Source organism: Rissa tridactyla, chromosome 2, assembly GCF_028500815.1.
Source record: "Rissa tridactyla isolate bRisTri1 chromosome 2, bRisTri1.patW.cur.20221130, whole genome shotgun sequence".
NCBI lineage: Eukaryota > Metazoa > Chordata > Aves > Charadriiformes > Laridae > Rissa > Rissa tridactyla.
In genome coordinates this window covers 168,227,398-168,251,553 of record NC_071467.1, presented here as the reverse complement: position 1 = coordinate 168,251,553, position 24,156 = coordinate 168,227,398, and the positions used below count along the sequence as shown (strand labels likewise).

Here is a 24,156-nt window from a genome sequence, read left to right as displayed (position 1 = left end):
TCCTCCCCAAAACCAAAAGAAAACCCCTACCCCAAAAACCTTCTAGTTGCCTATATATTTAATATTAACAAGTAGCACAATTTGCCTGTTTTGCAGGCCAGATAGTGCAGTCCAGGAGATAAGTCAGGTGGCCAAAGGGATGGCTTCTAACAAAGCCTCACTGTGCAGTGGGACAGCATGCTCCAGGAGAACGTCAGTGGGTCAGTGCAGCTATTCCAGGTAGAGGTACGTGGTCTCGGCCACCCCCGTTAGCCTTCAGGCACTCTTGCAGTGTCTCCTGTGTCACCCCAGTGACGCCAGACGCTCTGTTGTAGGACTGGGTAGAGGATACTGGCTGAAATTCCCACAGCAGCTAGTGAGTCCCTGTTGCTGACACTCACAGCCTGCCCAGCTGGAAGGTTCTCATGTTGGCAGGGACACAGCAGTTACCAGGTTAGTTACAGGAGAGTAATGTGAGAATAAACAAAGTTTAACTAGTCCCAAACCTGTGTCAAGCTATCAAAGCATCCACGGGTATATAATGGGATCCACTCTGTGTTCCAGAGTGAGCTGCAATAACTGGAGCAGGGCAGGGAGCTTCGGTGTCTTTCACGCCCCCACACGTGACCCACTATGGCTGGAGGGGTGGATGGCATAGCTGGGCGTACCTGCCTCCGAAGCCTGAAAGCACTTGCCAGCCTCTTGAGGTTTGCATGGGAGACTGTCTTCCTTATTGCCAGGAAACTCGGTTCATGTCACACAAGCTGCTTTTCCCAGGCCTTGCCCACATGCCCTCCTTCATTCTGCTCAGCCTTGTCCAGGCAGCCCGCCTGGCTGCCCTGCTGAAGGTGCTGGGTTCCCATAAGCAGCGTGTGGGGCTTCTTGAGGGGTCTTCTAGTCCCTGGAGGGGAGGCCTCTAGACTTGGTTCCTTGTGACTTCAGACACTGCCTCTGCTGCAGACCTTTCCGTAGCAACCCCCACCACGATGGCCCCCACCTTGCTCCACTTCTTTCCAAGTGGGAGCACGGTGCAGAGCAGAGGCTTTGCAGAGCAAACTAGCAAGGACATAGTGTTTCCCAACTGCCTGCTACCCCTCTCCTGTGCCTGATCCGTGCTGGGGATTGTGTCCAGCAGCTGAAAATAAGCTTTTGGAAGGAAGGGAGGTGGTGAATGGGAGCTGCCAAGCAGCACTATTTATACTTGGTGAGTCAGGCCTGTGGCTGAATACAGCCAGACACTGGGGAGCTGGAACCCAGGAGCAACCTGCAAAGGACGTAGCCTTGGATAAGAGGCTCTTGCCTGCAGCAGCTTGTTTACTGTAAGGTCCAGACTTGTCCTGTTTGTTCCCCGTGATGGACTGCACCTTTCCCTGCAGCTCTGCCACACAACGCTTGCTGCGGCGGGATGAGGAGCAGCAGGATCAGTGGAAGTACACTCGACGTAGAAGGTCCAGGTACCATCACAATGAGCACAGCCTGAGCCCGATTGCCCAGGGATGCCAGAACAGCCGCTTGGAGCCACTGGAGTGCCGGGATCTGCTGATCCAGAATGCGCTCTTCACCGGGGACCTGGAGATGGTGCAGAAGTACTTCACCAAGAGTGCAGCCATCAATCTCATCATTGAGACCAAGGGCGATGAGCTGCGCTGGACTAGTAGGAAATTTGGTGCGTGTGCAGGGCAGGGACATGGGGGGGATGGGAATTGCCCAGGATGGGGACCAGAAAAAGAGCCCAGATACCTGAGAAAAGTGTTGAGAGGAATCCCTGGTGGTGGAGACAGGGTGGTTGAAGAGGGTCTTGGGAAGAAAGGGTTTTGGATGAGGAAGGACGACTCTAGGGCTGTAGACCAAATGGTAGGAGGCTTGTTGAAGGTGGCCAGAGGCAGATCTACTGTGAAATGGTGAGAAGAGGGCCCTTGGAAGGGCTGCTGGAAAGGAACAACATCAGGACTGTCCTGTTAGAGGTTGCTGGGATAGATATGAAATACGTGTGAGGAGGAGGAGGTGAGGCTTGGGTAAGAAAGCATCAGATGGCAAGGATGCTTTTCCTGCCTAATCTCTTAAGTTGGGTCTGTTACTTCAGTTCATTAGAAAGTGGAGGCTGTGTCATGCTTTGGGAAGAGCAGAGATGTCTTGGTGGTGCCCTTTGTGCAGAGCTTAGCCCATTGCCTGAGGAAGAGGCACTTGTAGGCAGCTGCTTGGGGACCGAGCCACAATTGCCCTGTGTCTACCTGTTCCTGCTGCTCTGGTGAAATCCAGGTGCGAAGCAAAGCCATTGTGATCCCTGCTCCAAACACTGACTTTGGGAAGCTGCAGGGGGGTTAATGTGGGAGGGTTAGCAGCGATCAGCTGGAGGGGGGCTTTGCTCCAGAACTGAAGTATTTGCTGTTTTGCATTTTCACACGTAGTGTTCTATTCTGTAAGATGGATTCTGCAAGCTGTTCTATTCTGTAAGGTGGATTGGGCAAGGGGAGCCAAAATCTAGTCTACCAGAGGTTAGAAGCAAGGTTGTCCTGAGTGACAGGAGGTAGAAGCTGGTCATCCTTGGTGTTTCCTCCCATCTGTACACCTCACTGTACCTGCCCAGATACATCTTGGGGCTCCCACACCCCCTGGTCCCTTTTGCTTACCTTCTCATTGATGTCATCGATGAACTTTTTGGTAGGCAGCATAGCTGGTGTGTTAAAGGGAGAGATGTGCTTAGCAATCTGGAAGTGCACATGTCCTTGCTGCTGTCTGCTGGTAGCGTGGTGCAAGCAAACTCCCAGAATTTAGGACGGGGAGTGTCAGGTGTGGAGGGGCCATAATTGCACCCCTCTTTTCCAGAGAGGTTGGTGGCAAAAGCCCCCCCTGTGCCAGAATGGAAGAGCTGTTGATGAAAAGAAGTCACACCTCTGGGAAAGTGACCTTCAGGTGTCCTGGCGCAAAGCTATGGAGCACACTGATAAAGCTTAGCCATGACTGAGTGTTTTGGGGGGGATCCACACTAGCAAGAGACAAACAGACAGAATGGACTTGCAGATACAAGTGCTGCTGCTTGTGAGTGGTGAAGATTATTTACTGAGGTCTAAGATTTGTACAGCCCAGGTTTGGAATTTGTTACGGTCTACTTAGGAATAAAAATACAAAAGATATTATCCTTTGTGTAACTGAGACCACTTGTCAGAAAAATATTAATTGCACATTTTAACTTCTGTCTTACACTGGGCTAGCAGACACTTGAACAGCAAGTCAGTCTGCTTGTAAAGATGCGTGCCCTGAAGAAAACAGAAGAGCTGATGCAAAACAACTTCACGCAGAAATTGCTCTTATCACCAAAGTTTCAAGATGTGAAAAACTCAACCAACTAAGATGATTCGTCAAGCACAGACCAAAAAACGTACTGCAAAATTTATCATATAAGGGTATAGAACAAAACCCAAAAGCAAACTTTCGTGCTACCTAAGGCTTTGGTTATGTATCTCACTGGCCTGTAGGGACAATTTCTTAAATCTTACCCAGCCAGCAACCTTAAAAGTAGATTCTAGTGACTTGGTCTTTCCCAAGTCATTCCCGTTGATATTTTAAGAAGACCAGAGGAAAAGTAAATTGTATGGTGTTACTGACACTACCTGACACAGCCTTTTGCCTCTCTGGTGATGCTTTTGTGATTGGGGAACCTCAGGCTCTCTGTGGGATACCTGCTGATACCTCTGGGGAAGCAGAGGATCCCATGAGGTGAGAATGTCTGCTGGGTGCTTCCCTCTTTTTACCCTTCCATGCATTATGTCTTTAGCTAGACAAGGTGGTGAAGTCTGCACAGACAGAGAATGCTGGAGACTGTCAGTACAGAACTTGGTCATTTATTTTCATTACTGAGAAAGGTAAAGTTCCCTATCTTACAGTCTTCTGTGATCCCCCAGGTAATCGTTGCTTGGTGTTCTATTGGGTCACTTAACTTGTTTTCAGATGCATGATCTGAATAGTTCCACGACACAAAACTAATATGAACACTAGCAGTCTTCCATGCCATTTGATGTGACCTTTAGAACACGTGGTCTGAACAACACACACACGATGCCAACAAACTGAGCAAAGGGTGCTGTTCTATAACCAGTGTAGGGGCAGGGTGGGTTTATACAACTAAGTAGGGACAGGGAAAAACGCCGTCTCAGGGGAAAGGACAGCAGTGAGGAACCCCGAGTGAGGGGACTGTCAGAAGGTGGAAAGGGAGTACTAAAACCATGCAGGAGCTCTCTGCAAGGCTGAATTTCAAGGAACATACCTTCTATGTTTTTACTTCACTTGTAATGCACTGTTTACCATCCTTGTACCTATTTCTACCTGTTCTTTGGCTTTAAGCTTTGATTAAAAAGAACTTTCCTATGCCTTGTTTAAAAACCTGTTTAGTGCCAAGGGTTCGGGTGGCACTAGCGAGTGGAGGTGCAGTGCTGGAGATGTGCAAGGAGCTGAGGGCTGGACAAAGGTGTGCTGGTGGTGTACGGGGGCAGCTGGGTTGTGCTGTGGTGCTCTGGGCAGCAGCTGGATGACAGCAGCAAGATGGGCACGAGACCACTTCCCTCTCTGTTTTCTTAGTGGTGTCCTGTCTCCATTTCTACCCTTCGGGCTACTCCTCTGCCCTGCCTGGGGCTTTCCGTTCACCGCCAGTGATGGCAGAGGTACTGCTGCCTGGCAGAAGTGTCCTTATCAGCCTCTTGGCCCAAACTTTTGGTCACGAGGTTTCCCAGAATAGAACAGCTGAGACCTGAGCTGTTCCCAGCCTGGGCCAGCAGCGATGCGACATGTCCTCCCTCCCTGCGGAGCGGCTGGCGACGGCGGGCAGCCCGCAGCCAGAGCACAGGGCGCTGGTGAGGCTGTGCCCGCAGGCTCAGAGCCTGGCCGGTGGGGCAGCAGCGGGTCCTGCCCTGGTTTCTGCCGAGGGTCTGGGTACGGCGTCATGGGTAGCATCACAGGCGGAGGAGACAAGAGTCGGGAGCCCATTTGCACACGGAAGGTGGATGGTCCCGCCCAGGCCTACTGGCAGGCCCTGCTGGCTGGGGATCAGGGCACTGTGGCCCAGATCCTCAGCGACCCTCACAACAACCTGAGTCCCGATGCTGTGTTTGACACAAGCGACCTGGAGGAGTGGAAGAACTACCGCTTCAACTTCCGCGGGCTGAGTATGTGGGGGGCAGCGGGCGGGCGAGAACCATGGCCTGGCTGAGCAGGGGCTCGGAGCCCTCTGCCTGTGCCGCAGGGCGCTGCTACTGCTGGGGTCGGGTGCTGTGGGTGCTGTTTGGGTCACTGAGGAGTGGGGGTGGGAGTGAGAGGGCTGGCATGTGGTCGGGTTCCCCTGTGCTGCTTGTGGAGTGTGCCTGGTCCGTGGGCCTGAGCTCTGTCCGGGTACCAGGCCCTTCGAGCAGGGGTTGTGCAAGTGCTTGGAAATTGCCCAGGTTCCCCTGTGGGGCAGGGGAGAGTCAAGCTCCAGGCTGTGCCCCCTCTGTCACCGGCCCTGCAGCCTGACTCTGCGTGCCTGCTCCGTCCGTGCGGGGCTGTGGGGTCTTTCTGTGGCTTCTGCTGGGCAAGGAATTGCCACAGCCCCACGTTAGGCCCTCGAGAGGGTTCAGTCTGAACCTGGCCCTGGGAAACACAGTTGACCGCACGCTGCTTCTGCAGGAAAGAGGTGAGAGGGATGGAGTACTGAACATGTCATGCAGGCTAGGATGTGGTCCTCCAGCCCAGCCTGGACGGGCAGCAAGAAGCATGATTTCAGGAGCCCTTATCATGTAACAGCAGCAGGCTGTTTGCCAGCAGGTGGAACCAGCTCAGCAATGGTTCCAGCTGGGTCAGCATAGAATCATAGAATTTTTAGGGTTGGAAGGGACCTTAAGGATTATTTAGTTCCAACCCCCTGCCATGGGCAGGGACACCTCCCACTAGATCAGGTTGCTCAGAGCCCCGTCCAGCCTGGCCTTACAAACTTCCAGGGATGGGGCTTCCACCACCTCTCTGGGCAACCTGTTCCAGTGTCTCACCACCCTCATGGTGAAGAACTTCTTCCTAACGTCCAGCCTGAATCGACCCATCTCTAGTTTTAATCCATTCCCTCTAGTCCTACCATTACCCGACATCCTAAAAAGTCCCTCCCCAGCTTTCTTGGAGGCCCCCTTAAGATACTGGTAGGCCACTAGGAGGTCTCCTCGGAGCCTTTTTTTCTCCAGACTGAACAACCCCAACTCTCTCAGTCTCTCCTCATAGGAGAGGTGCTTCAGCCCTCGGATCATCCTCGTGGCCCTTCTCTGGACACGTTCCAGCACATCCATATCTCTCTTGTAGTAGGGGCTCCAGAACTGGACGCAGTACTCCAGGTGGGATCTCACGAGCATCTTTGAGAGTTGGCAGGTTTCAAACCCTTGCTCTCTCCTAGGCTCTAAATGTCCCTCTCTTCTGAAGATGTTTGCTTGCACCACGCTCAGGGCTTGTCTGAATCTCCTGTTTGAATGGCAGCCTGCTCCAGCACCTCTTTGTTTTTCTGTGGTGATTTGTACATGGTGCTCTTCCCAGCCACCTTGCTGCTGTCAGCCCTGCCCGTGCCTGATCCCCTCCATCCGCTCTCCTCCTGTCAACAGAAGCCCTATGCTGTGTGACTGAGCTGCACATGAAAAGCACAATTTCTGGGAACAGCCTCTGCCCTGTGGCTCCTGCTCCATTGAGCTCCTGGTCAGTATGGCAGTGCAGTCTGAGAGCCATCCCCAGAGCTTTGCCTTTGGCAGGCCAGTCCAAAGGCAGGGACTGTCAGGAAGAGGCAGTCCCTCAAGGGGCACCCGGGTCTCTCAAGGGGGGATGTACATCAGGTACCCTGGGGGAAGGGGCAGGACTGGATGCTCTTGGGCACTGTGGCTGGGTGTGGTTCCCTGACCTCTCTTTCCCTGCAGGACTGTGGTCTCTGAGCTACGAGCAGGAGCTCACCACGCCGCTGCACATCACGGCCAGCCGGGGCTACACAGAGTGCCTGCGGCTCCTGCTGCTCCGGGGTGCCGCCGTCAACTTTGCACCAGGGGGTAAGACTGCCCTGCATGAGGCTTGTGCAGCGGCCAGTAGAGACTGTGTGCGACTGCTGCTCAGCTTTGGTGCCGACCCTGAAGCTGTCTCTGAAGATGGCTACAAGCCCCTGCATCTCTGCAAGAGCCCAGACTCCATCGAGTGAGTTCTACCTGGGGAGCACGGTGGGCCTCCCTCCCCATTGAGCCCTGTCCTGTCTAGAAGGGGTCCCTACTCATCCCTGGAGGCGGGAGGCTGTCCTGCAGTGATGGTTGCTGAGTGTTCCTGGTCCAGGGTCACCTCTGAAGCCCGAGATGGTGGAGTCACCATCCCTGAATGTGTTTAAGACTCGTTTAGATGTGGTGTTAAGGGATATGACGTAGGGGAGAACTTTGTAGAGTGGAGTTGATGGTTGGACTTGATGATCCCCCAAGGGTCTTTTCCAACCTAAATGATTCTATGATTCTAAGATAGGACTGCAAGCTCTAGTCCTCAGCTGATGTGGCTGAGCACAGTGCTGCTGTCGTGCTGCCCACCGGTGGTGCCCGGCTGATGGTTCACACTGTGAAGCGCAGGGCGTGCGCGGTGCAGACAGGCCTCTGTGGGGGTGTGGGAGCAGACTCTGGGTGTGATGACGCTTTGTTAGAGATCTGTGGAGAATTAGCTAGAATTAGGATGACAGCATCTCTGCTCACCAGTCATCCTGGCTTAAAACTACTGCTCCTCAGGGCATGAGGAGCCAGGGATTTTTGGACTCTTGGGAAAAGTGAAAGCTGTGGGATGAGGAGACATGGGGTGGTTGTGTGTAGGATAGGAGCTGCAGCGGAAAACCTGTCACTGAGTCATCTTGGCCCACGCAGGTGTGTCCAGCAGCTGCTGCAGCATGGTGCCAGCGTGAACAGTCGGACAGAGGAGGAAGACGACACAGCACTGCACGTAGCAGCACGCCATGGCCTAACAGACCACGTCCAGCTGCTTCTGCTCTATGGGGCAGAGCTGGAGGCAAGGAATAAGGAGGAGCAGACACCACTGAACGCTGGCTGTGCTCAGCCCCATCAGCCTCAGGACATGGACCGCTACTACCGTGTCTGCCAGCTGCTGGTGGAGAGCGGTGCCAACATCGATGCTGCAGACAGGGACCGTCAGCACCCCCTTCACCTGGCCTGCAAGAATGCCAATGCTCAAATAGTGGAGTTACTGCTGGCCCGGGGTGCAAATGTCAACGTCATGAACTACAGCGGCAACACGGCACTGCATAATATCCTGCAAGCAACTGCCTACAAGCTGGAGCACCACCCAGAGCTGGTGGTGCGAGCCCTGCTCAACCACGGTGCCGTTCGCATCTGGCCTGGCTCCCTCCTCAAGGTGCGGGGCTCAGGCCTGTGTTGGCGGCATGGTGGGAAGGGAAAGCAGTGAACATCAGGGCCCCAGTGAGAGCAAGGGTGTTTCTGTCGCAGCAGGGCTTGTTCCATGCCAGCTTCTTGCTGTCCTGCTTGTCTCCTCCCAGGGGCTGGGGAGGGGGAACTGGCATTACTGGTCAGCGATTCCCTGAATTTTTCTCCTGGGATATGTTCCCTGGTAGGAGTCGCCTCCTTCTGTCTGCTGAGCTGTGTGGATGGTACTTGCCCAGTTTCCAAAATCGCTTGCCCCGGAAAGCATTGGCCCTTTTCCTCTCGGGGGATGTGTTTCCTCTTTGGGGCATACCCTCCAGCTCTGCTGTCTCTGTAAGACACCAGCCAACAAAGGGTTAATTTCCTGTCTTAATTCCTGAGCAGTGCAATAATTACCCAGCCCGGAGATCAGCAGATTGCTCTCCCCTTTGGGAAAATACAGGAAAATCAACAATTAACACTAATTAATCTCCTATTAACGCCAGATAATGAGGATCACTCGTACAGCCGGAATAGACTCTGACAGCTACTGCTGGCCTGGGCCATGGGGAGTGGGAGCCAAGAGCCGGGGGGATCTGCCTCTGCGGCTCTGCATGGTGGGGTGTGCTCCAAAGGCCACGCTGGTGTATAAGATACGCAGCACCCGTGGGTCGCCTGCACCTGCGTGGATGTGGCACGCACCAGGGATGTGTTGCACGAAATATGTATGATGTCTTCCTGGGGCTCTGCATAGCAGCTAACGTGGGTGCAGTACTTAGGATGCCCGTCGTGTACCCCACAGATACGGGGTGTCTCTGCGGCCCCACTCCCAACAGGCAAAATGCATCCCTGAAACCCCTGTGTACCCCTCAGCAGAGGCATGGTGTGCCTTAGTCTTGCGGCACGCAAAATGGGTGTCAGTCCTTGCCCCAGAACGGCTCATGCTCTAACTAGAAAGACGTGAGGAAAAGAGCCTGGCATAAAGCAGAGTGGTGGTTGCTTACGAGCTGCTCGCAGCAGTGGGGCGGATGAAGGAGATCTGCACCCCAGCCAAGTGTGTTAGTCCCTGTATCTGAGGAGAGGCTGTGGGAACCCAGTTGTCCTGAATGCAGCCATGCTGTGGGTGTTTGGCTCAGTCACCCTCTGCAGGAGCGGTGCTTGGGCATTTCCCACCATCGGGACCTCCTCCTGGGACAGCAGGAGGGAAGGACGGTAGTTTTCTAGATTTAGCGGGGCTGGTTTTGAGCACGTGCAGCTTCTCAGGAGGTGAAGATGGGGCTTGCAGGACCTTGCCCAAAGCTCATCTGCTCTCTCCTCGGCGCAGGTGCTGAGGTACTGCCATCCCTGCCCGCGTGTCATCGAGGCCCTGATGAATAGCTACGATCATGTGCGCGTCTCTGAGGACTGGGTGGAAGCGGTTCCAGCAGAGGTTGTACAGGTGAGGGAATACATGCTGGTGGCTGGATAATGTGCAGTGGGCTACGGTGGCCGGGTGCCAGGGGAGGCTTGGGGCTGAGGTGGGGTTTGGAGCCGGGCAGGGCTGGGGCGACACTTGCAGGATGCACCGTAGTGACTAAGGTAAAGGGATGTCTGCTTCTACCTCTGCTCCCAGGGTGATATCTTCAGCTTTATCTGCCTCTGGTCCTCTCTTCTCTCTCTGTAGAAATACCCACGTTTCTACCAGTCGCTCTTCTCCCTGGAGCAGAGACCTCGCTCCTTGCAGCACTTGGCTCGCTGCACCCTCAGGACCTTCCTGGAGGGACGGTTGCTTCAGGTCTTGCCTCATCTGCACCTGCCAAGTGCCTTGCACTGTTTTCTGCTGCTTGGCTTCGAGGACGTTCTTTACTAAGGGCTGTGGTTCCAGGCCCATGGTGCCTTTCATTGCAGATGCTCCGTCCCTGCCAGTGTGGTCTGTGCCTTCCCAGCTGCCTCCCTCCCCTTGCGCCCCTCCTGCCAGGCCACCTGAGCCCCCTGTGCCAAACCTTGCCGTGTCCCTGTCCCAGCCAGCCTTCTGCTTCACCTCGTGCACCTATTTTGGAGCATTCTCTTTACCCATACTCATCATGACAAACTCCAGACTTAGTAAGAAAAGCAAGATATGGGGATTAGTGCATTTTGTGGGACAAGGAGCAAATATACTGCACTGATCACAGTTTTAGTTGTGGGATATCAGTCTCACTGTCCCAAATCTACAAACTGCAGCCTGGTTGAGGCAGCTCTGGTGCCCCGGGCATTTGTTGGGCTCTTGTCTTTAGTCAAGTTGTTTACAGTTTGTGCCCAAAGCTGTTTGGAATAAAACCTAGTCTTTCTCTATACCTACCAGAGGGCAACTTCTGCCGTGCCTTGAAGACTGTCTGACGTATCTTGAACTGACATATCTCGTCCATGTGACGTGCCATGCATAGTGCACTCTCAGACCTATGCATCCATCTGCTTCTCGGAAGACCCAGGGAAACGTGTGGTGGGTGTGGGGCTGAGGTCTCCCAAACAAACACCTTGCAGGTTCAATGTCTGGGGTTGCCTGGCTTCGCAGCTTGGGGCCAGACAGCTGCGCTTGTGCCAGCACTGAGGACTTTGGTGTGGGGCAAGGAGGAATTGTGCCCTGAGAACACCAGTCCCCTGGGTGCAGAGGAGCCAGCCCCTGTGACAGCCGAGCCAGCACCTGCCAGAGCACAGTGCAGGCCACATGCTGCTGCCGGGGCTGCGCCGTGCTCTAGAGAAGGTAAAGGGTAACGTTTGTTCCTGTGATTTAAAGACACAGTTGTAAAGAAATCAAAGCACTAACCATCCTTTTTAACCATCCTTTAACTTCCTCATCTCAAGTAGTCCTGAACTGACGCTGGCTGGCAGAGGGTGCGCTGGGGCGGCATGGCGGGTGCCACCTCCTGGTGCACTGGTCTTTCAGGGCCTCTGTTAACGTCCACATCAGCGCCAGGGCATGGGAACACATGGATATGAAGACTAAGCAGTTTGGCAGACCCAATGCTTCTGGTTTTTTCTGCCTCTGTTGGGACACAGGGTGTAGCTCTGCTCCGCTAATTATCACCACCTTACACAACTAGACTGTGTTGCTCTGAGGCAGCAAGCCTGAAAGAACTATGAGGTTCACTCTGACATTCCTGATGCGCTCGCAGCCGTGGTGCACCACAGCATGAATGCTAATAGCGTGAAATAGAAATGAGTTTACATGTTACAGGCTTACAAAAGGTGTCAGGGAACCCGTTGTGGCAGCCTGTGTGTGTAGGTACTGCTATTGCAGTATAGAGATGGCATATCTCAGAAAGGTTTAACAACGTGCTTTATGATGTCCATGGGCAGAGAGGTGCGGTGTTGGCTTGAGGTGATGTACCAAAACGACCTGCAAAATGGGGATGGGATGAAGGGAGCAGGGGAGCCAAAGCTTTTAAAATACGTGGACAATGGTCCATACTCTTACTACGGATTGGTAATGCATTTCCCTTGGACCAGAGCAGGAACCCAGCCTGAAGTCACCACCGTCCTGCTGGCTGAGCTCGCGTATCTGCTCAGGGGGATCTGTTTATGGGAGCAGGTCCTGTAGTCTTATTCCCAAATTCTAATCACCACTTTAGTGTCTGTTGTTAGCCAGATCACGTCTGTGACTGGAGGAAGAGCAGGAAAAGGAGGGGCTGTCCCTTTTGGTGGCAGCACGGTCTGGGATTGCCTTATCCTGAAGAGGTGTCTTTGGTATGAAGACAGTCTGCAGAGCAGTGCGCGTGGGGCTGGTTTGCTGGTCCTCCTTCTTCCCAGCACTGTCCATAGGCCTGCAATAATGTATGTTCAGTAATGTGTACTCAGCCGCTAAGATAATATCACCTTAAGGACAGGGGAGGATTGGATTTAATGGTTTGCTTTATTTTGTAATTGTTTCTTGCAGCTGTCAGACTTAAAGCTGCGCATCAAGTCTTGCTGATCACTTTTGCTAGCTCTGAAATTATCTCTGCATTTGGGTGACGAGGGCAGCTCGGGTTGGAAGAGGTTGAACCTACAGCATTTCGTTTCTGCAAATGCAGGAGTGTGCAGTGCCGCTGTGCGCGAGGGCAGGCCACCTCCTGGCACTGCCAGCTTCTCCTTGGACAATGGCGTGCTGGCATAGACGGGAACCTGTTGTAATGAAGGACCCGTGCTGGGGCTGCTGGTGAACGTCCGGGGTCCCTTTCAGAGCTACCAGGTTTGCAGAGAGGGGGGTCCCGGCGTAAGTGGGAGGGCTGAGGTCAGGCAGGCGGCTGAGGGGGACATCCCTGGGCACGGGTCTTCATAGGCTTCATCTATGTTCTCGCTGAAATTAAAAGGGCAGGATGTCATTGTGTGTAAGGACACCACCGAGTAACCATTTTCAAGGAATGTGAGGCTAGTAGGAAAAGGGGAGTAGCTTTTACAGATTGACTGATTTAACTGGGGGGAAACCCCAAACCAAAAAAACCCACCAGAAAATCTTTGGGGCACCTAAACCCTTTTTCAGAACTGAAACAATCAGAAAAGTTCAAGCTAAGTGCAGGCTGAGAACAAATGCTCTGAGTTTAACTCAGCTATGCTAATCAATTAGGAATTGATTTTTAAAAGCATTTACAAGAACAGAAATAAAAAGGTTTGATGTTCTAGAGCACATTTTGGCGATATAACCAGCTGTGCTACTTTTTCTCAGGTTTCTAAAGGGGAAATTTCTAATGCAGCATTGAATGTACTCGCTGGGACAGGAGTTATGCCAGGGAAATTTAGCTGTCCTGGGCGCGAGGGCTGCGGTCTCCACCGAGGACAGCAAGCATGTGACAGTATTAGCGCAGGGGCACATGGTTCTGATGTGTTTTTACCAACCGCAACAGGCACAGGCAGTTGCTGGTTGTGTCCCAGGTTCACTGGAATGTCTCGTGGGCACATGCTGCTGTGCCTGCTTTGCATCCGCCTTGGTTTTCTGGCAGAGCAGTTGGCAAGAGACGCCTCCTGAGTGCCCGAATAACGTGAGTCCGCTGCCACCGTCTCGGTGCGGCCGTGCCAGTGATGGGCTCAGGGAAAAAATTCATCCCCTTTCTAGACAGAAGTTTCCACCCAAGCTGCAGCCTCTGGGTCTTACCCTGACCCTCTCTGTGCAGTCAAAGCATTGCCTGTGCCTAGAATCCCCTTCCTTTAACTGAAAGATCAGCTGAATCAGCATCTCCCTGTAGGCTTCCCAGCCTCCAACATCTGCTTGACTCTTACCTGGTCTCTCCTGTTCCTCAGGAGCGTGACCTGCCGTAATGGGTGGACTAGGAAACTATTATGGTACTTACAGAAGGGTACAAGGACAAAGCAAGTATAGAAAAGCCCTTCCCTAGGATGTCCGTCAGCGCCCCCTGCCCCGCCCCGGGGCTCTGTAAATTGCATTTCGGGTACTTTTGAGTCAAAAGGGCATCTTTGTATTCAGCAGTTGTAGAGGATATTTTTTTTTCTTCCATAAGTTTTACCAGTCATTTTATGGACCCTTGTATATTTAAGTATTCTGATATCTTGTGGCAAGGATAACTTAATTGCACATTATGTTGATCATCTCCCTTTATTTGTCTTTACACTGTCACCTTCTTGTTTCGTTTGATGCCCTTTAACTCTTGTATTCTAAGAGTATGTGGGCAACTATAGTCTGTTCCTCTTCGTTGTATTATTCAAAACTACATGGATACCTGTCATTTCTCTCCTTACTCCGGCTGTAATTCTATTCAACTATGTCGCTCCCTGCATGGAAGCCATCACCCAGCCCTGAACCACGAGCAAGGGCTTTCCCTGTCTCTTTACTGATCCCAGCGCATCACTTTGAGATGAAGGGACTGCAACTGCGCACAAATCTAAAAATGTGGCTGCGCTATGATTTTGTAAGTGTTATTCTTAGCCATGTGGATGTGAGACCTACACAAATGCCTCAGGAACCTTAGATTCATATTTGACAGTACTTGATTATTTACGCGGTCCAGGAGGAAGATGGCCTTGGCAGCGCTGCCCTCCCGTTCAGCACGTTTTGTGTTCAGATGGCGTATGTCACAACCTCTAAATGTTTTTCAGGCCATCCCTGTTTTAAAATGAAGCCCATGTGCTTCTTTCCTATACATTGCACCTTATACTTAGATGTAACAAACCAGGTTTTCCATGAACCTGGTGTTTCGAGCAATCCAGGTTAGGTTGTCTTGGGCAAGTGCCACCTGTTACTTTTACCATCCCAACAATTCGTTTTTAACCATCCCAATAATTTTACCAGCAATTGTTTTTTTTATTTTCTCCCTAATTGCTAATAACATACAGCATTGATATATGTTACATAGAATACCACTAGAAATACATCTGTCAAATGGCTATATAGGATAAGTCTTCTCAGTTGCCCAATTCTTTCAAATCTGTTAATACTGATCACACTGACTGTAGCATACAGCTGATTTTTCGTATTAGAATGTCATGCAGAACTAAGTCAAATGACTTACAGGACTCTAAGCATGCCGTATCTATCTAGTTAGCTCTATCAGACTTGTAGGCTTACAAAAAAATACATAAAGCTATTTGAAAGTACCTCTTTCAAATGACATTGATTTGAATGACATTAATTTGAGTTCTAGCTTTTAGTAATTTACCCAGGACATCCTTTGGCTGCTTGTTGGTGATGGCTTGGGATGTGTGTTGAACTACCTGCTCTGTAGTTTCTTGGATATCCATGTGAGCACATTTAAATACTGGCAAGACACTGGATTTTGTTTTTCCCCCCCGGTTACCATAAGTTCCCCAGTGTGCCACGATTTGTTATAAATAAAAAAAATCAATGGTTCAGTGAACTCATTAGCCAATTAAATAATCTTGGATATAAGTTATCCTTCTGCAGATTATAAAAATTGTTACTTAAACAGTTTATCATCTTCCTTAATTACTTATGGAATAGAAAGTATTTCATTACCACTGTAAAATATGAATATTATCCATTGTTGTTTCAAATACAGAGCAGAAATATTTATTGAGTTCTTGGTTTTCACTATGCAGAATATATGCTTACAGGCAGAAACCTGGGGCAGGTGACCAGTAACTACAATTCTTTGGATTTTCTGCTGCTGGGGCATCCTGCTCTGGGGTCGACATTTCCAAAAAATTGAGAAATTGGAGAGGGTTCAGAGAAAAGTCGTGAGTGAGTTATGGATTGCTAGTGATTCCTGGCAGGGGGGACCTCGGAGGGGTGGTTGGACACACCATGGTCGATCCTTGGAGTTTTGTGTGCAGTTGTAGGCGCCTGTTGTTCGGATTTACAGGGCAGGAGGGGGGTGACAGCAGCCGTCTGCAGAGCACCGTGGGCATAGGGGCCACACACCCCCCTCCCCACGCTGACACCCATCACGGGTCTCTGCCTCCCCAAACCTTCGGAGGGGCAGGACCCAGTGTTTATTCGGCATTGCCAGTTCTTCTGAGCAGTGCTTAGAGGCAACACCAGATCCAGCGGCTGCAAATCGAAGCTGGGCAAACACGTATTAGAAATGAGACACATTTTTAATAGCAGGGTAATTAATCTACTAATTAATTTTGTCTTAGAATAGCTTATCGTGGTGGATGTAGATTTGTCATCTCTGGCTTTTTAAAAATCACCGGAAGATCTGCCCTAGCCCAGACCAGAATTCATCCTGCCCGAGTCCCGGAGAGATCAGACTGCTTAATTACAGATCTGTGACCCACAGTCTTGTCACTCTTCCACACACCTGTCACTACCACTGGCCTCTGTCACCCCTGGGACTGTGTTTGGCCCCAGGGTAATGAAACAGTTTCATGTTTCCCTTAACAGTGCCACTCGCTTCCTTCATTGATAAAGTCTCTGACTTTCCCTTCGTTTCCTTCGTTTGTGACTCCTGGTCTGCACTGGCTCTGTCAGCTTCCTTGCTCTGAGTCTGCTGGCTGCGCTGGTTTCTGAAAAAGACATTCTGAAATAAACAGTGATGCTACTTTATAACTTTATTTAAGTATTTTCTCTTATTCAATGTCTCTGACAAGCTTTAGATTTGAGACTTCACTGAGCAGGTTTCACCCTGCGGGACTGGCAGCATTTGTGGGTTGCCGAAGGACCTTGGGGCTGGATGTGACACACGAAGGCAAACTCCGTCCTGCCGCCACGTGAGGCCCTCGGGGGCTGCTCTGGGACCTCGCAGTGGTCCCAGCTGAGGAGACGCTCCAAGGATCGCTGACGTGGGGCAGTAGGAGCCTCAGTGTCTGCCCTAAACTGCAATCCCACACAGCAACGCAGCCCTTCTTGGAGCACCCCCTTGCAGAGCTCTGCTGCGTTTACTCCCGTGGCTGGTTTGGCCCCGCAGCAGCTCTCCCTGTGCTGAGTGTTCCTGTACTTCACTGTTAGGAGCAGGACTCCAAATGCTTCCCGCACTCCTGTTTCCACCCAGAGGCTCTGCAGCAGACGCTGATGCTCCTGCAGTACGTGCTCGTGGGCGAAACGCGGGTGAACCCACCGCGTTGTACACAGGGTCTCTCGGAGTGTCTCAGCCCCGCTCCATTCCTCCGGCTCATCACCAGATGTCAGCAACGCCGCTCACATCCCTCCCTCCTGCATCCTCACTCCAAGCCTCTCCCTCGGGATTCTGGGACACATGGGCTTGGGCCAAACGCAAGCACATGCTTGATAGTAGCCTGTGACTTCTTAAATTTGGTCCTATGCCTGGCCAGCCTTACTTGACTCCTGGAAAATACTACAGCAAATAACGAAACAATTTGTAAGTGCCTGGACATGTGCAAAGTTGGTCAGACCAATCCTGCTTCCTTCTGTATCAGGCCAAAGGGGAAAGGGGCAGAAGGAACAGATGTTAACATGTCTTAAAGGTCTTAATTTCATGCTCTTTCACATAAGATTCTCAGAATGAAATGAAGAAAAGACAATATAGAGTGAGCTACTATTAGATGAGAGCATAACTAGTCAGAAGATCTTATTCAGAGCCATTTACCAGTAATCAAACAGCAGTGATACACAGAGGGTGTTACCTGGAGGTCCATCCTGCGTCTGGCTCTGTTCTAGAGTTGTTAAACTCTTGCATGAAGGAACAGGCATTAGGCTTATTTAATCTGCAGAAGACACTGTGCTGGTTGGGGCTCCAGCACAGTAGACAAATACCAAGTTCTGCCCTAGAACCAGCAGAACCCAGCTGCAAAAGCCTTAGTAGGGCCTGACCTACCAGAGATGGTGCAAGCTGAGATGTGCAGGAGCAAACATGCCATGTGCTGCCCGTGAGCAGCCACACGCTGCACAGAACACGCACATCTGTCGTGGCATGCACCGACCAGAGCCCGGTCTGTACAGGAGCAGCTACACTGGTCCTCTCTTCTGGAGGTACAGTGACCACAGCGTAGTGGGTGTGGTGACAAAACAACAATACCTAAACATGGAACAATGGCCTGAGCATCTGTCCTGTGAGGAAAAGCTGAGAGAGCTGGGACTGTTCAGCCTGGAGAGGAGAAGGCTCAGGGGGATCTCACCAGTGTATATAAATACCTGAAGGGAGGGCACCAAGAGGACGGAGCCAGGCTGTTTTCAGTGGTGCCCAGCGATGGGACCAGAGGTAATGGTCACAAACTGAAAAACAGGAGGCTCCATCTGAACATCGGGAAACAGGTTTTTCACTATGAGGGAGACTGAGCACTGTCACGTGTTGCCCAGAGAGTTTGTTGAAGCTTCCTCCTTGGAGATATGCACAAGCTGTCTGGACATGGTCCTGGGCAACTGGCCGTAGATGGCCCTGCTTGAGCAGGAGGTTGGACAAGAACACCTCCAGAGGTCTCTTCCAGCCTCCACCAGTCATTCGGGGATGCTGTGACTGAGTGAAGAGAGCCCTCTCCTTCATAATGCAGGACGCAGGACTAGCAGGACTGTTCTTATACACTGACTCCACACTAGGTGATGGTGCTGTAGAAATGAGGGCCACTGCACCTTGTGATAAGCCAGTGCCCTACCAGCTGAAGACAGGCATATCAGCCTTATTCATGTACCAGCCTGCATTGGGAATGGTGGTGTTTAACCCATTTTGCTCTGAATCCTGCATCCTGCACTCTGAGAACATCACCTTTTCCTATAGGCTCTCTGCTTCTGTCAGATAGCTGTGAAACACATGTCCATACAGTGACCTGCGAATGATGGATGTCACCTGAATGAAAGCATGCAGAGTGCCATGCTCGCACAACTGCTGGGACAGAGCAGTGTGTGTGGCGAGCTGCTTCTACGCTAGAAGTGCAGGCGGTATCAGGCCTGGCTGCCGGGAGAGACCTGCTTGTGGGCCAGATATACCGATGTTGGCTGAAGGCAACGTGCCCAACCCTAGTGCCTGGGGGCACCTGTCCTCTGCCATCCCTCCCTTGCGAAGGCTCCTTGGTAACCACCAAAGGGCACATTATGCAGTGATACTCCTGTCCCCTCACCGCTTGCATGCAGCCAGGGGCTGACAACGTGCCAGGTAAGCACATTGTCTTACAAGCTGGGTCCCATGTTGCCAGCTGAGGAAAGGCTGAGCTCCCCCGGGTACAGCTGTGCCCCACTCTGGGACAAGGTCTGGGGTAGGGTGTGCTTCTGGCTCAATAGACCTGCTGGCTGGTAAGGGTGCTTCACACCTGCATCGCCTGCGGTTTGTGCCTGGGCTGTGGGACCTGGGGATGAAGGGTAAGGGGAGATGGTGCAGGGGTGCCTGCCTCGGCTGCTGCCACCTGGGACCCTGTTGGTTTTGGTTCGTGTCTTAGATGGCCTGTGTGCCCTCAGCAAACCCAACAGCCTGCAGCCACCAGCTCTCAGAAGGTATTCCTTTGCTAACACTGTGCAGGAGCTGTGCCCAGTGGGCAACTGGCAGCCACCATGGGTCCTGCCAGGAGGCCTTGTGGCTGGGAAGAAACCCTTTGCTTGTCAGTGTGGGAAAACAAGCGGTTTTTGGATCAGGAAGACCCAGCTTGGGGGCTGTTTCTAGGCCCTCTGCTGAACCACAGAGGCTGGTACACAGGATGGGCCACTCTTACTGCTGGCCTTGTGCAAGGCTTATCAAAAAGACGGGTATGTGGTATTGCTCTAGAATGCTAGCTCCGCCCTTAAGTCCTAAGATGGACCACTCCAAGTTTTCCTCTCTCTGTAAGTTATAGTCGTTCCCTATTTCTGAAACCCTGGCTCAGGACAGGTCCTTGGAAGTAGCCTTTTTCTGCTCTGAGATCTTGTCAGCAGCAAAACTGTGCGCCTGGGAATGCTTTTTCTACTATTAATGAGGATATCCCGGATTCTTACTGCTCCAGCTACAGCTCTGCCAGGGCTAGTTCTAAAATACGTTCCGTGGGCATGAGAGGGTGCCTCCTCAGCCACTGCAGACAAGTTTTGCTGCAGGAGGCTGAACCACCTGGGAGCTCCTTGCACCCAGGGTGCCTGCTGGGGCAGGACCGCCAGGCTGAGCGTGCCTACAAAGCCTGATGGCTCAAGCCAGGGGTGGTTGATTTTGGACCACTCAATGGGTGTAGGCCAAGAGCAGAGCTTGTGCCTGACATCAGCCTAGCTTCTGTTATCACACCATCACAGCCAGCCCATTCTCTAGACTTTCCAAACTTTGAGTAAATAATTTTGCAACATTACCCTGGCTTTTAATATGTTTAGTAGCTATATTGCAGGAATGCCCAGAGGCCATGACTAGATTTAGTCCTGTTGTGCTAGATTCTGTGTAGAGATCGTAAGTGGAGCAGGTAGAGGCATAAAGTTAAGGTTGCATAGCAGTTTCCATTAGAAAGACCTGCTTTCATTTGCCAGTCAGTTATTAAACTTTAACTGTTGCAGTTGTGGTTTGCCATGCTGTGTGCCTCTCTCAGACTGAACTCTTCCCATTACAGCTACAGCAAAAATTAATTGGCCTCTACTTGGCCAACAGCCTGTGTACCAGGAATACGCTCCAGACTCCCCCGCTTACAGGAGCAGGTTGCAGTGCAGGAAGGAGAGCTGGTCTGGATGTTTCTTCTTCTGCCCAATAGCACGGGATCAACTTTTCTTAAATTACCGGCCTCTGAGGATCCCATTTTGCATGTACCAAGCAAGGACAGTTTTAGAGGCTGATAGTTTTCTCCCAGGAAGCCTCTGCCTATGCTGAGCATCCTGACGTTATGCCAGATCCTCTGTGCTGATCAGACAGGTCATGTACCATCTTCAGAACAGACACTGTGTCCAAAGCATCAAGTGTTGAGCAGGACACGTTCCAGTCTTGCCTACTGACTCCGGAAATGCAGGCAAACTGACTTTTCCATGCCCATTTCTCCGCAGCAAGGAACAGAGAAGAGGAAGAAGAAGCCTCAGCAGTTCTAATGCAGAAAACAGACAAGAGGGGTGGGAAGCAAAGGTGGACTGAGGAAGGTGAGCCATTTCGGGCAGTGACGTGATGGAGGAGATGGGACAGGCCGGTCTGTAATTGCTTAAGGGCACTGCTTGCAGAGACTGGACTTGGATTCAGTACTCAGGGCCCAGCCTGGGGGGACTCGGGCCCAAGTGCTGAGGCTGCTAAACATGGGGCTATGACCCAGAAACCCCAAAAGAGAAGGGAGAGAGCAGGCCTCCTCCTGAGACTCTCTTTTAGCTCAATGTCTGAAAACATATCCAGCAAGGTCCTGAGAGGTCTCTTTCAACAGCTGAGAGTGCAATGAGACCAGGGACTTTACAAATTGCACGTGTAATTAATATTTCTCATGTACCTGGTGTGTTGGACGGTGTCTCTTCAGGCACATTATGGGAACAGACCAACTGCTTGCGAGTGGGGGATGGAGCAGGATAAAATGGAATAGAGTGGGTCCCCGTGGAGAAGGCGTGTTGGGAGGGAGAAATGCCCGGGGAGCAGCGTAGAGAACAGTGGAGGTCTGAGCCTCAAGTGGAAGCCATGGAAACTGCATTTCCACTAGGCAGTGAGAAACTGTGGAAGATCGGATATAGGATACAGAAACTGGGAAAGCCGCTGGAGGTCTAAGGGGTGGTAGAGTTGTTACGCGCAACCTGGACCCTCACCCTTCCCGTCTGGCTCACCCGGAAGGATGGTGGACGTGGGACCTCTCAAGCTGTGTCTTGTTCAATGTATGTGCTAGAATGCCATAGCATAATATTTGTTTTATTGTGCTTGCAATCCTTTTTTTTTTTTCTTTTTTTCTTTCACCAGTCCTTCAAGCTTTTCCTCTCTGGATCTTTGCTTTACAATTTGGCAAATGAATTTCTACCTTACTTTACAGCAAAGTCTCATGAGACAAAGTAAACCAGAGTGGAGTACGTTGTCAGGGCCTGAGTACGTTCCCCCCCTCCCGGGGGTTTGCTCTCCAGGGTCAGGGCCAACTCAGACGATGGAGCTGTGTGTCCTTGGGGAACCTCAGCAAGAGCCTGCCCCTCTTTGGCTGAGGAGCTGCTTTTAAGCTCAGGCTCTCACCCTTAGTCTCTGCCTGGCCCAAGCTGGAGGTACACCTGATCTTGTACCTCCCTGCTGCTGACAATGATCCCGACCTACTGACTTGATTTTCGGGCTTGGCCTTGGACCTGCCTCACCACTTGGAGAGTGGGATTTGCTGGGTGATCACTGGACTGTTGGTGACCCTGGGTACTGTCACCAGACCTGCTCTGCTTGCCTTCCTTGAGTCCCGTGGGACTGCACCCCTGTTAGTGAAGCTGCTGCCCTGCCTGCCTTGCTGCAAGTCTTGCTGCCCAGCTTCCCTTCCCTGTTGGAGCAGCCTGCCCTTGCCGCTCCTGGCATTGAACCGAGAGCCAGCGTTTGGCAAGAGACAGGGGCTGCAGGTAATGCAAGTGTATGAGCAGGAAAGCAGAACCTTAATTTGGAGACATGCGTAGGGACTGCAGGGTGCAAGCTATTGATTTGCCGGGGACAGTATGGGAGCCTGTGTTATTGGCTTCAGGAAGGACCTGCTGCTTTGGGCACAGTCAGTCGTCCTTCTGTGTGGGAGCTGTAGTTCTTTTCCCACCTTTCTCAGTTTCCTCAGCAAGGTTGCTGAAGGTGCTTCCTATTGCTCTCAAATACCTTGCTAACTTACATGAGGGTGTGAGATGTGGGCTGAAGCTTACGCAGAAAAGGTTCATTGAACAACTGATCAAATTGCAATTGCTCAGGAGTTAGGAAGTTGCTTGCATAGCCTTGATTTGGACCCTTTTGAGTACAGGTCTTGAGATCCAGTAATTATACATAGCTATGCTTTCATTTTCTCCATGGTCTAACATGCTTTGATAACGGTAAAATGAACCCAAGCTGCGTGCATGAAGATGACTCCAACCTGAAGATTCCTTTCCCACAGGGACATTTGGTGGATAAGACAGGAGATCTGGGCCAAGGACAGATAGAACAGGATCCCACCTGCAGATCTGGAGTGTGTCCCTTACCATGTCACAGCTGATCCCTCAGGTGGGATTCATCCAAATGCTAGTCACTGCCAACCTCCCTCCCAGCCTGAAATCTGGGTCCTCATCTTAGACGAGGGACCAAATGGCCTGTGCCCTACAAACACGCTCGTCTCTTCCTCAGTGATCTGAGGGCCATCAGTTAGCGGGAGGTGTCTGCATCAGAGTGGTGAGAGGGATCCCTCTTGCTGAGCCTCTGTTTTATGATTCAATATTTGAGTCTGGATGATTATTTTAAGATTAACTTCTCCACACCTCTGTTTCCCTGGCTGGGGGTAAGGTAGCTCTCGCCATGAAGGGACATTTCCTTGATACTGCAAGGATATGCCATAGAGAAAAGCATACAAGACGTGAAAGAAAGAGGAGGCTCTGTGCAGGCCCTTGGTACTGATGTTACAGCAGACCCTGGGGATTCAGATTGTGCCTGTTTGGTGGAGGAAGGCTGCGTACCACACCGCCAGCCTGGTGGGCCTGTTTGGCCTCGTTTACATGCTCTACACAGGAGTCAATTGTCCAGCTCCATGGTTGGACTGTCATGTCCCACGCAAAATATTTGATTCAAGGCAGCAGCAAAGCGGTGCCTCAGACCTCGCTGGGGACAGAGGGTGGTGGCATGTGTTCACGTAGATGTCAATGCCACCAGGGAGCCTGGGTTGCCAAGCTCCCTGGTGTACCTCCCTCACAGAGGTACGGCATCCCTGGGCAAAGGGTGAGTGAGGCAGGAACACGCAGGGGTCCTGAGAAGAGGACTACGCCTAGGTGAGAGCTGGCATGTAGCTGTGCCACTGAAAATGCAGCCAGAATCAGCTTAGACACGCCTCCAGCTCTGGCATTTCTCAGCTTCTGAGGGCTTAACATGCTAATCCTGATGCTCTCCTGAAGCAGGGCTTTAGTTTGCTTAAATTTCGGCACGTTACAGGCCGGGCAAGAATCTCCCTGTGGACAGGAACACAACATAAGAGCCACGCTGAGGGGGAGAAGTACTCTGAGCGTGGGACTCCCCACACGGGGCCAGGCCACGCTCCCCAGGACACACAGCAGGACCAGGCAGAGCTGTGGAGCTCCTGCCGCAGCTCAGGAGCATACGGCTCGCACTGGTCTCACCTGCTCTGTAGATGGAGTGATGTGCAGAAGGGCCCATGAGCAGCCGGTCCCGGGCACCTGTCTGACACACGAGTGTGCGGGCGGGAGGGGCAGTGCCCAGGGGCTTCGTACGGTTGCAGCGCGGGCGGGCTACCGAGCCACGGCCGGGCTACCGAGCCACGGCCGGCCTAGGGGCACCCTGCCGGGCAGGTCCGGGCGGGCTGCAGCCGCCCGGGCAGGCGCTCCTCGGCGCCCCGCAGCGCCAGCGCCTGCCCCGACGAAGCCGGACACCAGGAGCTCCCCGCG

At 52.1% G+C, this 24,156-nt stretch overlaps 1 protein-coding gene across 3 annotated transcripts; it reads left to right on the top strand.

Moving 5' to 3' along the window:
* Positions 1-1,231: 1,231 nt before the first annotated feature.
* On the top strand, positions 1,232-16,334 carry ASB10 (ankyrin repeat and SOCS box containing 10). 3 transcript variants are annotated; one of them, XM_054193093.1, is made up of 5 exons: positions 1,232-1,645; positions 6,894-7,161; positions 7,860-8,364; positions 9,694-9,807; positions 15,918-16,334. In XM_054193093.1, the coding sequence occupies exons 1-5, from the start codon at positions 1,333-1,335 to the stop codon at positions 15,939-15,941; spliced, it is 1,224 nt and encodes a 407-aa protein (XP_054049068.1). In that variant the 5' UTR covers positions 1,232-1,332; the 3' UTR covers positions 15,942-16,334. The 3 variants fall into 3 exon arrangements, with proteins under 3 accessions (XP_054049068.1, XP_054049066.1, XP_054049067.1); XM_054193091.1 differs by having other exon boundaries at positions 10,033-16,334; XM_054193092.1 differs by lacking the exon at positions 1,232-1,645 and adding an exon at positions 4,755-5,138 and having other exon boundaries at positions 10,033-16,334.
* Positions 16,335-24,156: the final 7,822 nt, after the last annotated feature.